The sequence below is a fragment of the Buceros rhinoceros genome, unplaced genomic scaffold (assembly GCF_000710305.1).
Source record: "Buceros rhinoceros silvestris isolate BGI_N320 unplaced genomic scaffold, ASM71030v1 scaffold8080, whole genome shotgun sequence".
NCBI classification, from domain to species: domain Eukaryota; kingdom Metazoa; phylum Chordata; class Aves; order Bucerotiformes; family Bucerotidae; genus Buceros; species Buceros rhinoceros.
The window spans coordinates 14239-30002 of NW_010391267.1; the positions used below are offsets into that span (position 1 = coordinate 14239).

The following is a 15764-nucleotide window of genomic DNA, read 5'->3' on the forward strand; positions in this document are numbered from 1 at the left end:
CCTACAGGCTATTTCCACAAGAAGTGTCATGTCTGATCCACCCAAACACTGCACAAAGGCTTGTGCATCTCTGCAGCCTTCCAGACCCTGACAGACCTCAGCAGAAGTGGGGTATTGACCTGGTTCTACTGCAATGCAAAACCACAAAGTTACAGGTTCCTGTAGGACACACTTTTCTTCAAAGTCATCAAGGCTTGGAAAAGCCACAAAGCTATCAAGGAAAACTAAGATCAGAATTCGAAAGATTTCTAATAAAGAAAAATCTAATACAAGTTGATTCTATAAATATTTTTTTTTGCTGACAAAAGACAAAACACTTATCAAAACATACAAGAAATATGCCTTGGAAAAATATGAAACTAAGGAAAATTACAAAGTATCATTAGCTGCTGTAATAGAACTTGAACCTTGCAGAATTGCGCTGTGCTCAGTCCTGTCTGTAAACCCACCACAGTTCCCTCAGTGCAGTCACTCTCTCTTCGTAAACGCTTTTGTTAATCACTCTTATCTTCTCCTTGGTAGTGCCTGTACTCTGGCTTCAGCTCCCATGTGTTTTTGTGGGTCCCCTTCACATTGTAGATGCCTATTTCTCTTAAAATTTCTTTCAAGTATATCTGAAAGGAAACAAAAATTGACATTATACTGGTGGGTGACTGCCACAGTCCCTACACAGCGTCACACAATCTGCTCCATCTCATCGACTTGCTTCATAAAAACAACCTGGTGGAGAGCGACTGTTGGTAGGTCGGCACCGATTTGCATAACAACTCTGTGATAGACGCCAGCCCCCAGGCACCAACAGGCACTACAGAGCCTGAGGGTAAGCCCTGTGCAAGTTCCGGGGCTGCAGCAGGGAGCACCCAAGTCCCTGCTGGGGCACGGAGAGGCAGGCACTGGCTAGATGGGTGCTCCATGGGCTGCTGACACAAAGCTCTCAGTGCCCCTGGGAAGGCAATGCCGAGGTTATCCCACACACTTTCCTCCTGCTGGTATTTCTCCAGAGCTAAAAGCTCTTGGCTTTTCACCTTGCTTGGCTGGGATTATCTTGAAACTCCCTGCCTTATTCTGACCAAGCTGTTGTTTTTTATAACATTTTGCAAAGCTTTAAGCATTTTGTTATGGCCCTACTTTCAGAGGAGAGCTGAGTACGTGCCAGAGAATTTTCTAATGCATTCAAATATTAAGGCAAGGAAATTAGAAAAAATTACAAAAAATTACAAGCAAAGCTATGATACCATAGTATAACCTTTGACAGCAGACAGCTCACCGATATCACCCTCCTTCACCCTTTATAATAAACACCAGTAATTTGTTTCATTTTTTTAAAGAGATGTTTGCCTGCTTGTTTGTTTAAATATTAATCGGGACTGACTTGAGTGGATCGTCATGGCAACAGCAGACCACAGTTTAAGAATCCCCACATTAGATTCATAACTGCTTTAGTTTGAGCAATTTCATCCTCTGAGTGCATATACTGACCTGGAATTACTGGATCTCTTATATTTTCTGTATCTATAATTCTACTAAGTACAAATATCAACATACTACAACTCATTAAAAAGGCAAATATTTGTTGATGACATATAGGAAAAAAATGAAAGGCCAAGTGCCCAGTCTCTTCCTTATACTCTTTCAATTTTTTGCTAAATAGAGAAGTTAGGAAATAAATAAAATGCATGTTCTTAATCAGTAATCAAAGTTTCTTTTGGAGAAACTGATCACTACTCTCTCTCTCTCCAGATACACATCAAAAATTTAGAAAGCAAAAAAAAAAATCCAGATCCCACACTGAAGATGATCCTTCATTTGGATCCACGTAGCAAAATCATTCTTAAAAACCTATCTCGAAGGCTTGAGGGGGGTTTGCCCAACACATAAGAAAGATGACCATTACAGACTGCACACACAAACGAGTTTCTTAGGGTCTTTTCTTCGAGCAGAGCGGCTGCACACAGGAGCTTGGGCGGGCAGCAGAGGGTTCATTTCGGGCTGTGGGGATGGCTGTCAGCCTTCGAGGGTGCACGATGCACACCCCAGCAGGTGGCAGCAGGAGATCAATACACATGGTGTAGCACACCTTTCCACATCCCTCTACTGCAGAGATGCTGTCACTGTGACAGCCGGGTTCCTAAGACAAATGTGCTCACTACAACAGAGTGCAAACGTTTCTGCACAGGTGATGAAAGCAGGTGAAAAAGCCGTTTCTACACGGGTACGTGCAGAAGCGTGTATCTGCACACCCACTGCTTAGCTGGCAATTCAGGTGTGTGCACAGAAGGTAGCTTTCAGTGGTGTGTGTCACTGACAGACACACTCCAAAAGATGGTAGAGTGGGTGGAAGAAACTCAGATTCAAGGTTCAGTTCTGCTCAACCACAGGGACAGGCTATTGAGAATTGGAAAAGAAATAAAATTGCACTGAGTCCCATGATATCCATATGCAGTTGCTGGGATCAGAGTCTGAGTCTAGACTGGGAAGGCAGGTCACAAGGTGTGACAATGCCTCAGGGCTCCGGCAGAATGAAACCGCTACAGCTGCATGGTCCACTGCTCCCAGCTGCTCACTGCTGTTTGGTGGCAGTATCTTTGGGTGACATTTTGCACAAGGCAGTATCATCTCTCACTTCTTGCTCACTCCTCCAAACCACCCACCCAGTTAAACAAAGGTTACTTTTAAGTTCAACAAGCTTTCAGACCCAACTCCCCAGGCAGTTCTGCTCCTCTCCAGGCAAACCTTCCAAGAGTTTTGATTCAACCGAGTAACAAAACAGAACAAAACCAACCTGAACTGAATAGCGAGGTAACCTCTGTGCCACAGGAAAGGGCACTTGAAGCTGGGACCATGAACTGCAGCAACTGAGGATCTGCAACATACTCCCATCCGCCACCTCCACTGTGCGGGGAAACAAGCAGCAGTGGTTTTAGGGATGGCAGCCAAGAGAGTTAACCTCCCCAAAATCACTCTGTGTGCACAGTCAACGCTGAACTGTTGGAGCTTTTAGACAATCACACATCAGGGATAGCCCTGCAGTACTGTACCATACTTGAGAGCAAGTGGCGTGATGAGATGAGTTCAGGGGATGCGATCATATTTCCTGCAGGATCACTTCTCCTGCCAGAAAACAGGAACCTCCACCTGTGCCTGCACTGTGCCAGGCTGTCCTATGCATCTTGAAGCATACTACTCAGTCTGATACTCTGTCATCAAGAGAAACCCTCCACTTCCTCCAGTGATGCCAAATACTGAATTTTAGAGCCCACACTTGCCTCTCAGAAAGGGATTCAGTATGTTTCTAGGCATATAATTGTAACAACACAGAAGCTAATCTGTAGGTAAACTCTTTGTACATTTAAGGCATCCTCTGCTCTGTTACAACTTTCCTCATGATTTTTTGCATAAAAATATAATGTTATTATAGAATTATGGGATAAAGGTTTCTGAGAGAAGGGGTAAGCTCTGAAAACCCTTCTGAAACTTTGAGGGGAAAAAAACCCCCACTGTATTTAGGACAACCATTACTTAAAGCTGAAATAAAAGAAAAAATTGAACGATCTACCCCGTTTTGAAAAAATATTGTTCATATTAGACCACTGGTCCCATACTTGTTCCATTCTTCTCAAATATTTGATGGCTCACGTAAAAAGCATATTATGTTCTCAGCCATGAAGTCCAAACCTAGAATTACTGCAGTATTTCGAGGGAGCACTCAGTATTTATATCTGAGTAAGTGGCAACAGATTTGCCTACTACTGCAAATCGTTATTTCTCATTAAAAAGGAAAACAAATAAACCCAGGTCTCCTGAACGTAGCAGTAATCTGCATTCAGAATATACCTGCTTTGTGATTTCACGATTTCAAAATAAAGATGACAGCAATTTCCCACGTAATATGTAACACATTCTGTAGCAAGGATTTACTTTACTATTTACATTTACCATTATGTAAGAAAAATACCCTTATTTATTTGTTACTTTACTAACAAAGATGTTAATTCCTTTAGACAAAAGTGTTTTAAATATTATTAGCCAGTGATGTAAGCACCTAGTACTTCATTTTAACAGGAGCTGCAGAGACAGCAGCAGCAGCCCTTTTTTCTCACGTCTGAAAATAACCTCAACATTTAGAAACTCAGAGGAGAAATTACATACCCAGACAATCTTAGACACTATGACAGAAAATAAAGCAGTGAACACCCAGCAGAGATTAATTAGCAGCTAACCTCTGTACAGCATGGGGAAAACATGCCTATTCGCCTGTTGGCATTTTACTCTTTTTTTGGTCAGGCATAGCTGCTCTGCGAACAATAATGTCATGGTGGGCATTAGGAACAGGTGATTTATTTTCAGAAAAAAAAACCCAAAGTTGCACACCAGAGGCTGAAGTTTGCGGCATCAGGGATGCTCACACATACAGCAAACAGTGGCTGAGCAGCAGGAACCAAAGGATAGTATTTTAAAATGGAATGGATGCTGTTAGCAGCTCCCTACTGAAGTTTTTAATGGAAACCCATTCTAATGGGAAATTAGAATAGCTTGACATGAGGGGTGGATGACATATTGAAAGATAGTTTTGAATTTACCACCATACTGGTCGCCCAGTGAATGAAGAAAGGCATCAGGAAGAGGATTTTTGTCATTTATTTCCTCAGGATATCCGTGTCTGAGGAAGCTGGATGTGTACCAACATCTACAGCAAAACCCCAGCTGGGAATGAACACAGAACTCCTAACTCCTGCACACAGCTCAAAACTGAGACTCCGCAGCCCACTCAAGGGAAGAGGGTTTAATGGTTTGATTAATCTCAGAGGCCCTATGGGACTTTAAGCCATCAGTAGAGAGACTCAAATAAGAAACACAGATGCAAAGATGTAGCCCAAATAACATGTGATGTTGGGTCAACTGAGTACGATTACCTTTTAACATATCTGCATTGCTGCAATAGTTCAGAAAAAAAAAGGCTAAATTTGCTGAGATGGAACTACTCAGCATGAATCTACTATGCTACAGGCAGAATATATTCAGGAGCATACGATGACAGCAGAGATAAACAGACAGGCACAGAAATTCATCATAAATGTAATAGAACTATTCATGTGAGGTATTTTGCTCTATATATCTAACTTAATAGCTACTGTGTACATCTAATCCTTAGGGCAGTGACTAAGACAAAATTGGATTAATCTTGCCCAACTTTTGGTGCTCAATGAAGAAATTTGTGTCAGAAACACAGCTTTTCCAGGCTCCTTTGAGCTGATGCAGAGAGACAGGTACCTTCAAGAGGTAAATCACATCACAGGAGGAAAAAACCTTTTATTCTCCTATGGCTTCAGTGGGAGCTGTAAGTGACTGTTTCTACTTGAAATCATTCTAGACAGGATAAATATGAACCTACTTCCATTCAAAGTGATCAAGAGAGTGACTGTCACACCTCTTTCTCACAAACCCACCCCTCCCAAACTTAAAATTATCTTGCCAGTCTGTCCATATCTTCCTCCTATTCCTTCCTCCTCAGCTCCCATGATTCACACACCTTCTCTGCCATACAGATAAGGAGTTGACTCATGACATGAATTAATGGAATGGAAGATACGAATGCATTTCCAACTAGTTTCTTCCAAGGTACTAGAACACCGTGAACCTACATGCATTTGAATTGGGTTACGTCTTTGTGCAGCTTCTTAACCAAATAGATTGCACACCTTGTACAAAGCTGCTGATACAGATCTACTGAATTCTAAATGCCAAGTGAGACCCTTTAAGTTTTCTGAAAACTGCAGCTGGGTTGAAGATAGATATAGAAGTCAGCAGTGAAAAACATCAGATACCTCATGTGTCATTGTCTCCTCCCCCTCCTGCCTGGTCTGCTCAAGGATAACTTGAACAGGGGAAGAAGGGAAAGAACTGGAAAGTTAGGGTTCACAGGTGAAGAGCCTAGCAGACACTGCAGGATAACAAAACCATCACGTAAGGATGTTTTCTTGCTTTTACTGTTCCATATCAAAACAGTGTTTAAAAAAAAAAAAAACCAAATATCAACCCCCTGAACTCTTAGTCTAAAAGTTATTCTGTTTATTAAGGAAATCAAGTGACCTGGGGTGTGTTGACATGATGCCCGAGCTCCTAAAATGGGTAATGTGTGCATTTAATACTAATTCCATGAAAAACAACTGATTCCATGAATATACAGTAGTGACTATTGAAAACAGTTATATTGCAAGAGTGCTAGTACGTACCACTGGCTGTTTGGTTATGTCCACCAGGTCTTTAATGTTGTAATACTGATGTTTCTCAAAGGCTGAAAAAAGCATGTCCAACACTTGTTGTTTATCAGCTCGAGCCCGTTTTCCATCTTCTTTCTTCTTCTTCTCATATTCAATCTGTCAGATACAAACCACAATTTGAAGACATTCATATGCAACACTGTATAACTCTCAGTGCTGAACATTAAGACATAAAAACCCTCTTCTATTTCATAAAACTGTTCAATGACTCAGTGCTTTTCATCTGGAAAATTTTCTTTTGAGCACTCAAATACTCATTAGGAACATAAACTAAACATTTTGTCTTCAGCACAATAAGCTTTTCTGATATGTATCTTTGCTTCAACCAGGAAAAAACCTCAGAAACAGAGCCTGCATGATGTTCCCAGACCTGGAGAGAGAATTAGTATTAGTACAGGAATCCAAACTGCGACAGAATTTTCACTCCACCTCTGTTGATACCAGATTCTGAAGTATAATGACAAATATTAAAAAATCTATGAATTGCCATACTTGGGAAAACCCACAGACCAGTGGGAAAATCCACAGATCAGCACTCAAGGCAACCACTATATCGATATAAAACCAATCCCCACCATGGGATGACACACTTTGAGGATGCGGATGGTATCTCTTCAAGGAGAAATCTGAGTATGATGCACAATGTAGTCCAAAAAAAGAAAAAACCCACAACCTTCCAAGCGAGCAGAGGCCCCCTGTCGTTTGCAGAAACTTTTATTGCCTCAAAAAATACTTCCTGCATCTCCTCAGATTCATCATCAGAGGCAAGATTTGCACAGAGTAGCACACCCTGAAGAAACCCCAATCACCACAGAGTACCAACCTCAAAATCTGCCAGCACATCATCCCATCCAGCACATCATCCCATCCACCCCATCCACCCTCGGTTACAGAAAGCCATCCAGCTCCTTGGAACCAACACAGCTGACCCAGAAGATAACATGATTCATGTAATCATCAAGTGCTTTCTTTCAGGCAGACTGTGGGGGTGAATATCCACAGCAGCCCAACGTACAGCAGAAGAGATCGATAAGGAACATATGCCTGGCTGCCAGCAGGATAATTCTGTATGGGAGTCATTTTGCCTCTATATCTGATCCTCAGAAGGAAGACTTTCAGAGAATAAGCCTAGACACTAAAATTCTTATTTTTAAGAAGAGAGATTAGTTTTGTGGTACAAGTTGTTGTTTTTTTTTTCTGTTTCCTTGCCAGCTCTCTCCTACTCTCTGAGTGAGAATAGTTTGTCTCTTGGTATCTGTCCCAAAGTGTCGAAAGACTATGACCACCTTCGACACTGCCCACAGGTCTCTGGCCAGCCAACCTTCTCTTTCAAATCCTGAAACAGAGATACATCATCAAATTGAATGCAGAGCAACTGTTCCCCACCTGTAACTCGAAGCCTGCTGCTTCTGCTTAGCACCTAAGATAGGCTTGGGCAACCAAGTACTTGCCTGCTTTTCCAACCGTATGTTAATGTTATAAAAGATACAACCTCTCCACACAAACTCACACTCACTTCAGCTTCTGCATTTTATAAAAATAAGTCTTCACAACAGTAATAGCACTGTAACAATAGCAAAATGCAGCATCAAGTAGAACAACTTCACAGCACATCATCTTGGTCACCATAACCTACAGCAGAACTACTAGACCACAGAAACTAGGAGAGGAACATAAATCTTGGACACTGATTTCCTATAAACAACAGTGTGTCAAAATATTTGCTTCTTCTGAAAGACCAATGGACAATTCATTAGGAGGCTCTGTTGACCTTGAAAAGGTTTTAACGGTAAGCTTTGGAAGCCCCGTTGTGGATTCAGTTTCTGTTTCTCTGCTGGGATAGGCTTACCATGCAGGGCAAGGCAAGTAGACTGCAGCTAGTCGTAAACACAGGAAGTAGAACTGCAGTGGCACTGAAACCTCCAGGAACAAGACTACTCAGCTGACACACTTTAAAACTACAAACCCCAAATACAGTCAGGATCCATTAATACAACAGAGAAATTATGACACGATTGTATGACATAAGCTGAATTCTTTACCAAGCAGTATGACCAGGGTGCACTCAGGGGTTACCTGACTCTGTTGGTATTAACTCCATCAACAAAGCAGTTGGCCAGTTCTCTGCATACGTTCACGTGGTCATACAGGTATTGGAGAAGCTGGATAAATCTCTTTCATCTAAAAGTCTACTACGACCTACAGCACTACTCATGTCCTGGTACACGAGTGAGGGTTTCTGTATGAGGCACCTAAAAAACAATATAAAGAGCGGGGAGTAGGGGGAGACTGGCCCCTTGCTGCATGAAATGTAGGATGAAGTATGAGATGTGCGAGAGTGCTAACTGCAAGATAAGCATACATTAAATCAACTGACTGCCGAAAAGGTCTTTGCATCTGATCTTGAACTGTTCTGATGCATTTTGCATTCTGATTCAGTTTGCAGCATTCAGAATGCTTTTAATTTACACCTGGATTAAGTCGGAACTTACATGAGGGAGGGGATACACAAGGGAGACAATATTTTTCCTGCCAGCGAAACCATCTCTCCAGAGCAATCATCTACTATCACAGTCGGATTCTCAGCGCAATGCTGTGAGGACTTGCTACAAGGATACGGATGCATCCCGAGGACAATGAAATATGCAGGGTTTAAGATGTACATTTAAAATTTATTTTAGTTTGGAGCTGTCCCTTTGGTCTTAAAAAATATATGAATATGTCACATCTCAGTCTAAAGTTGATACTTCAGGCTACCGTTGAAAAGCACTTATCATCAGAACCCCATTGCACTGTGTATTTTGGAAATCTCATTTCCATCTACACGAACAAATTTGGTTTCCATCTTGTAATATAATTTGTACTTGAAAACGGCTTGTATTCATATTTGAAAACTGTAAGGTAGAGAGGGGCAAAGGGAAAACCCACTTTCACATATGTAATGAGACTGACAATGTTTCAAATGAACAAATGAGTAAGATCATCACAAAGTATGTCAGTATCATCATTTTACATGGAATGAAACCAAGGTAGAGAGAACACCTGGCATGCACAAAGTTGCAGACAGTACCATGTCACATTGTGTTTTCAGAAGAAAATGTGTAAATGACAGCAACCCAAACATTATTAAAAATAATCTAGTTGAGTACAACAAATATTTTTTGGTCCTGTTTGAAAACTGCTCCAGATTCTTTCTCTTTGGTAGTTCATGGTCAAACACATGAATTACCGTCCTGCAGGGTATGTTGTACCACATGAGAAGGAAAGCTTTACGGAGTCCTCTTCAAAAATAAAGCCACTGCGACCATGTTCACCTGGAAGCAGAGTTTTCTAATTAGCCACTGGAGTCAACCTGAGACTGAGTTTTCAGCCTTCTTTGACTAGGAATCCACGGAATTCTGCAGTTCCTCTGTGCAGCTGCTGATTGGGTCACAGCTGATACCGGTAAACAACACTCTACTGGATGTTCAATAGAGCTCTATTACATTTGAGACACTGGCTTATGGGACGCTAGGACTGGGGACATTAAAAATGTGTTCAATATATGCACATATTAACATTTTACAAGAGGAGGAGATGGATTCTCCTGCCTTATTTTTTTGCCAGAAAAGCATCCGATGTTTTAGAGGTCAAGTCCAGAAGACAGTAGGAGAGATGAAGGCATCTCTGCTTACAATGCTTGACTGAATTCTGGGTTCACAGAATCAGAGAATGGTTTGGGTTGGAAGGGACCTTGAAGATCATCTAGTTCCAACCTACATCTGAGATTACTTCTTAGCGTAGATATGTACACATTTGTTTTTGAGGTTAGCAGTGTTTCTCTGCCTCAAAAACGCACCAGTTGAAAGATGCGGTGTGAAAGATAAAGGCAGACAGTAACAGGCTGCATCACTCTGCCACAGCAGCAGCTATTATGCCCGTTCTTAACAATCCTTCTGCAATTTTCTGCCTCGCCAAACAACAAAACCAAAATGAACAAGAAGAAGAAAATCAGAAACCAACTGCAACCTCCTCAAGTGAAAGGTCAAGGTGAAGCAATGGAAGAAGCTAATCTCTTCCTTTTCCGTTTTGTTTTGTTTTTAAAGAGCAAGAACAAGCAGAGCAAGAACACTGAGGTTATTCCTTCTGTACATGGCAGAGCTATGGGAATGATGGACAAGTAACACGTACGCAATGGGAAAAGCTATTGGGACTCTTAAGACAATCCCTGAGAAGAACAACAAAAAATCCATGGTACTGTTCGTACCTCTTCAAATGACATATAGCAAAAATGTGCTTAGCTAGCCACTAGCTGTGGAGGAAAAAACTGCTTGTTTTAAAACTGATGCTGCCTACACAAAGGAACAAAGTAACAATAAGGAAATCCTCAGGGCTGTCTTCACTGATGTTATGTCTCTGACAGGACTACTTCATGACTGGGTATAAAATCCTAATTATACAAATACCAGTCTCCTGGAAAGTAACATGAAATTGTCTTTTTAACCAAAGCACAATCTTTTTTTTTTTTTTTTGCTAGTAAATTGTAACACACAGCATTTTGTCTCCATTTTCTTAGTGCCTCCGTACACTCTCCCCAGGAGGAGCTTCTATTTTACATTCTCCGGATGAGCTGAAGTAAATCAAAGAGGAGTGTTTGTATTCCCCAGACAAATGCAATGTGAGTATTCTAATATTCTTAATTCATTAATGTATAAAATCAACTTGCACAGAAAACTGAATATCAAATGCTCCCTTTGTTCAAAAGTTATTTGCAGCTGGGATCCCAGTTGCCCATATTTTAATTAGCAACACTCTAGCACTTCCCTCCGACCTCAGAAACAACTCTCACTGTTGTCTAAAAACAGAGCACGTTGTGAAGTGCTATTAAAAAAAAAAAAAGCGTGGTATCTGTTGTCGTTTTCTTCTTTTTGTCTTGTGAATACGCTGCTCATAGCAAGTTACAACACAACCTATCATTTTTTTTTCCTTCCTGTTTTCTTTGCAAACAAGATGTTTTATGCAGTAGGCTTAAAGCACTTTTGAGAGTCATCACAGAACACACATACACTGTAAACTAATTAGATTTCTTTTAAATTCTGTGGTTTTTAGATTTAAACAGCATTAAAATACGATTTGATTTCAAGGAAGGGCCATTTTAGAATATGCTGTTGAGTGTAGAATTTGCGATTTTATCCCTGCAAGACTTCATACAGAAATCAATTTCTCTTTGTTTACCCTCCCAGGATGTTGCTAAGCTTGCTGAAAAGCTGCCAAAATTGCCTTCGTGAAGGTATCATTAATAGTGAAACTGATGTGTTACGCTGCTTTGGTTGGCAGCCAATACAAAGGTGATAGAGAAGTGAGACTGTATCTAAACTTTCATCTGAAGATGTTTGAAAGTAGTCTTCAAGGTTTTCCCATTCCCTGGAACACTCTGTAGTATGGGAGAGTGGGAAGAGAGGGGACCCCAAAGAAACCTCTGAAGCAGTAACCAGGACCACTAAAGAACTTTTCTGCTGTACTGTGAAAAACAATTAAGTCACAGAAAGATTCCAGCTGCAAGAATATTAACATTGCAACCTAGTAAGCATGAGTAATAATTATAGATATATAGAAAATGAAGGTCCCTTTCCCAGAGAAGAAAAGCTAAGTTACAATCCTGGCATATATTGTAATGGAATTGCAATTTCTTCTAATAAAATGGTAGGCTTAATACAATTTCTTGCAAAAAAAAAAATTACTTCCCCTGTCTTTGTATTCAGATGAGCTGTTTCTTATATGTTCTCCCTCCCTCCTGCTGGATGCTTATTTATGGATACATGGAGCAGCCACACTTAACCCCCATTTAACAGGAGATGTTACCTCTTTCTTTCTTATTTACTAGATACTCATTCTTTCCTCAGAAACTCCCCAGAAGATGACTGAATGTACCAGCATATACAGTAGTTCATACATTTTTTCTTCTTTCTTGCGAAAAGTCTTGGCCCCAACAGAGCTGCCATATGATGACATGCAGTGCAGCAAGTTTTAGAAAGCAACTGCTGCTTGAAAACAGTAGAAAAAAATAAGCAAGAGGTTTAAAAAGTTCATGGATTTGTTCTCCCAGTTGTTCAGCCATCTAACCTGAACCTTAATAAAAGACAATGAAAAGAAAGATGTAGAAAGTAATTGTGTCTGGGCTGTTAAGAGTCAAGTCAAGGTCAAGAGTAACTCAAGTACAAGCATGTCCTACCACGTTTCTCCCATCCACTTTTAAGGTAGACATGAAAAGTAAACACATGGCCAGTGGATTTCCATTAGCATGGACAGCTATGTAACCAATAAAAACATTACAATTAGGACACAGGAGCGTCGTAAGTTTTAAAAAGCCTGCTTACATCCTGGTTATACCACTCGAATCTCACACAAGACTTAAACTGACAGCAGTTTGCAACTGGAATAAAGATTCAGAGATTGTCTCCAGCTTGAAGTCAGACCGTTATAATTATGTAATTATAGTGTCAGGGAAATGGCTCAGAAACCTGCTAAAAAGAAAAGCTGTACATTACTGTAGCTTATTCCAGAATTAAAGAAGGAGAGTAACAGCATCATCATAAAAGAATATACTCATACAAAACTGCATTTGCATAGCAGGATATACCAGTGTGGCTATTTTGGTAATGTCATTCCCTGAGCTGAAATAGTTATACTGGTATGATCATCTATGTATAGATCAGACTTTGAACAGTAACTACTACAGAACAGTCCCATGAGAGAGAAACGACTATTTTTGGTTCTGTGGAAATAGACTGCCTTTCAGAATAATGCTTAAATACCATCCAGTATATTGTCATTTGTTTTATGTAAATAAAATCTTAATAAAAAGTGTAAAAGTTTAAATGATTAACACAGTGACTCATTTTCAGCATGACTTAACGTTTCTCACATTCAACAGTAACAGTGATTACATATGCATACATTAAAATTACTCAAAGAGGATCTTTAAGAAAAAGGACACTACAGTTTGTATGTACATCAGCTGATCTGGAACAGCAGTGTGGGTGTAATATTGACAAAGCCAATGAAGCAAATAACACGTACTGTGAAGGTATGAAACTGTGAAAAATTATCAACTGTTATTCTTTTCTACTTGTCAGTTCCTGCAAAGGACTGGAAACTAATGATTCTTTACAAGTCTTTTACCCACCTCCATATGATATTTTATTTGGCTCAAAGAAGTGCTTCCACATCTCACAGCACAAAGCTGAAAATGCCTTTTATCCCCAAACTTCACGATTACATTTAAAAAAATAAAAAAAAGGCTGGAGGAAGATTGTAATAAATCCACTAGGAAAGGCTTGGGCAGTCTACCATCATCCGTCAGGCAACATGAGAGACTTAGAACTGGCAGACCTTATTCCCAAAGGTGATACTGGTCTTGAGACAGAAAGATGATGCACAGAAGACAAAATCAGGGAGAAACCAGATAACATGCAGCACTTCCAAAGACAGTGGCCAACTGTGAGTGAAACAGCTGCAGGACAGCAGCAAAGTGATTCTGGAGTCCTGAGCCAGGATCCTCCTGAAGAGGAGGAGAAGGGAAAATACTGAACACTACTTACATTATATTGATGATTAGCCACTGGTTTATAGTTTGTGGTAACAGCTTTTTCCAGCTGCTGTGACAGCCTTACAGGTTTAGAAGATTCTTCTATCTGTAATCTGCAAAAGAAAAGATAAAGAGAATTAATAAAAAGTTCAGACAAACACACACTCAAAATGAATTCTAAAAATATGCGATTATGAACCAGTCGTTATCAAAGGTCAGCTGCAAACAAATCAGACGGCAAAACAGATGCACTCTCCTGAATTAAATTTTTCATACTCTCTTTTGGCTTGAGGACACAGTGAATTATTAGGACGCTTTATGCTACAAAAGATACTGAAATGCTGAAAAGGAAGCAACTGTGAAGGGGAGATCCTAAAAACCATGTCTGAAAACATATTTTATTCCAACAACAAATTTTATTCCAAAAGCCTGACACTCAGGTGGACAAAAAGCCCTTGCTCTTAAAAAAGATAAACCCAACCCAAATGAATCCAGCATCTCCCAGCTTACTCAGCTGAGGGCTGAAAAAGGTTTTGGTCCACCTGTGCTGACTCCCAGAGCACAGCAACGATCTGACTCCATTACCTTCTCTCATATATTTTAATGTAAAAATACAAACCTCTGCGATCTTTCTTTTAGCATTATAGCACATTAACAGAGTACAAATAACTGTCTCATGAGCACTGTTAAAAACATGAAGACAGAGGAATCCACCCAGGTTCAAACCAACGTACAATCAAGTCTCAGTCGTACAGTTAACAATAGGTGACCTCCAGTTCTCTTCGGGATGGACTCTGAGAAGGTCAGAGGTTGAACACATTTTGTCAAGCTCATCCGTATGTAATTTAAATCTTATGTATGAGGCTATAGAAGGAGTGCTCCATTTACTTCAGGTTTAGCACTCAAGAATTACTACTTGAAATAAATACGCAAGCAGCCAAGCTTTAGAAAGCCGCAGGACAACATCGCTTCGGAGAAAATAGCTTTATGGCCCATACAAGTAATATGTTATCAGTGGTGATGTTATTTTGTTTCCAAAGGTGTATCTTACAGGCCAAAGAGTAAATTTTCACTAAACACAATGTAAGACTTTTAGACCAACAAATGTACAGTGACGTTCGCCTCTTTCCAAAGCAAAATTAATATGGTGACATGATTCAAATAATAACTACATATTTAATAATGTAAAACACCAATGTGACAAATCAGTCAGTCTTTTAAAAACCAGTGATTTCTTCTTACAAGAACGTAACATACAACTAAAACTCTAAATTTAAATACAGCATGCGTCTGATCCGACACCTGAACAACCTAAATAAATGACGTTTGAAGGTGGCACTAAATTAAGAAATAAATCTCTAGTTTTAGCACCTGGAAACAAAGCCAATCATCCTTCACAGCTATTATTGCTGGACAGTAGTTGGTGTCAGTTTTGTCTCATACAGAGATATAAACTTGCTTCCTCTTGAATCTTTGCAGACTTGTAATTTGTTCTATAGTTTTAATTACCCTTAATCAACCATTACCTTTTATTCTACATTGCTAAATCAGGAGAAGGCACATCAATGCCACCTCCTGCCCAAACGCAGCACCTTTTCTCTTAGCTTGAAGGAAAATCAATTGGGAGGTAAATGAGCAATGAACACTTTTTACCTCTGTCGTGGCAAATAAAATAGAAGGTTTTATCACAAGAGCTTATCTTTTGGCCTTCAATCTAATTAAATGATCTGAAAGATTTTATTGATCTGGTTACCAAAGGTCTTCTAAACTCATGTTTACAAAGAGTCACAGGCTAAAGCTAAATCAGTCAAATATCTTTTCCTCCACTTCTTCGTTGTTTAATTATTTAATTTTAAAATAGTTTGCCTTCGTTTTTTTTAAAAGCTTTTTTTTTGCAATTTTCCACCATTTCTCTT

General features: G+C 39.9%; 1 protein-coding gene across 1 annotated transcript in view; it reads right to left on the reverse strand.

The window, feature by feature from the left end:
- Positions 1–494: 494 nt before the first annotated feature.
- Positions 495–15764, reverse strand: part of GTF2F2 (general transcription factor IIF, polypeptide 2, 30kDa) — a gene marked incomplete at its 5' end in the record, with an annotated part of 84108 nt that continues 68838 nt past the window's right edge. Inside the window, 3 exons of the mRNA XM_010140920.1 lie at positions 495–614; positions 6234–6377; positions 13862–13961. Coding sequence (XP_010139222.1) covers positions 495–614; positions 6234–6377; positions 13862–13961 — 364 coding nt within the window. The remainder of the gene's footprint in view (positions 615–6233; positions 6378–13861; positions 13962–15764) is intronic.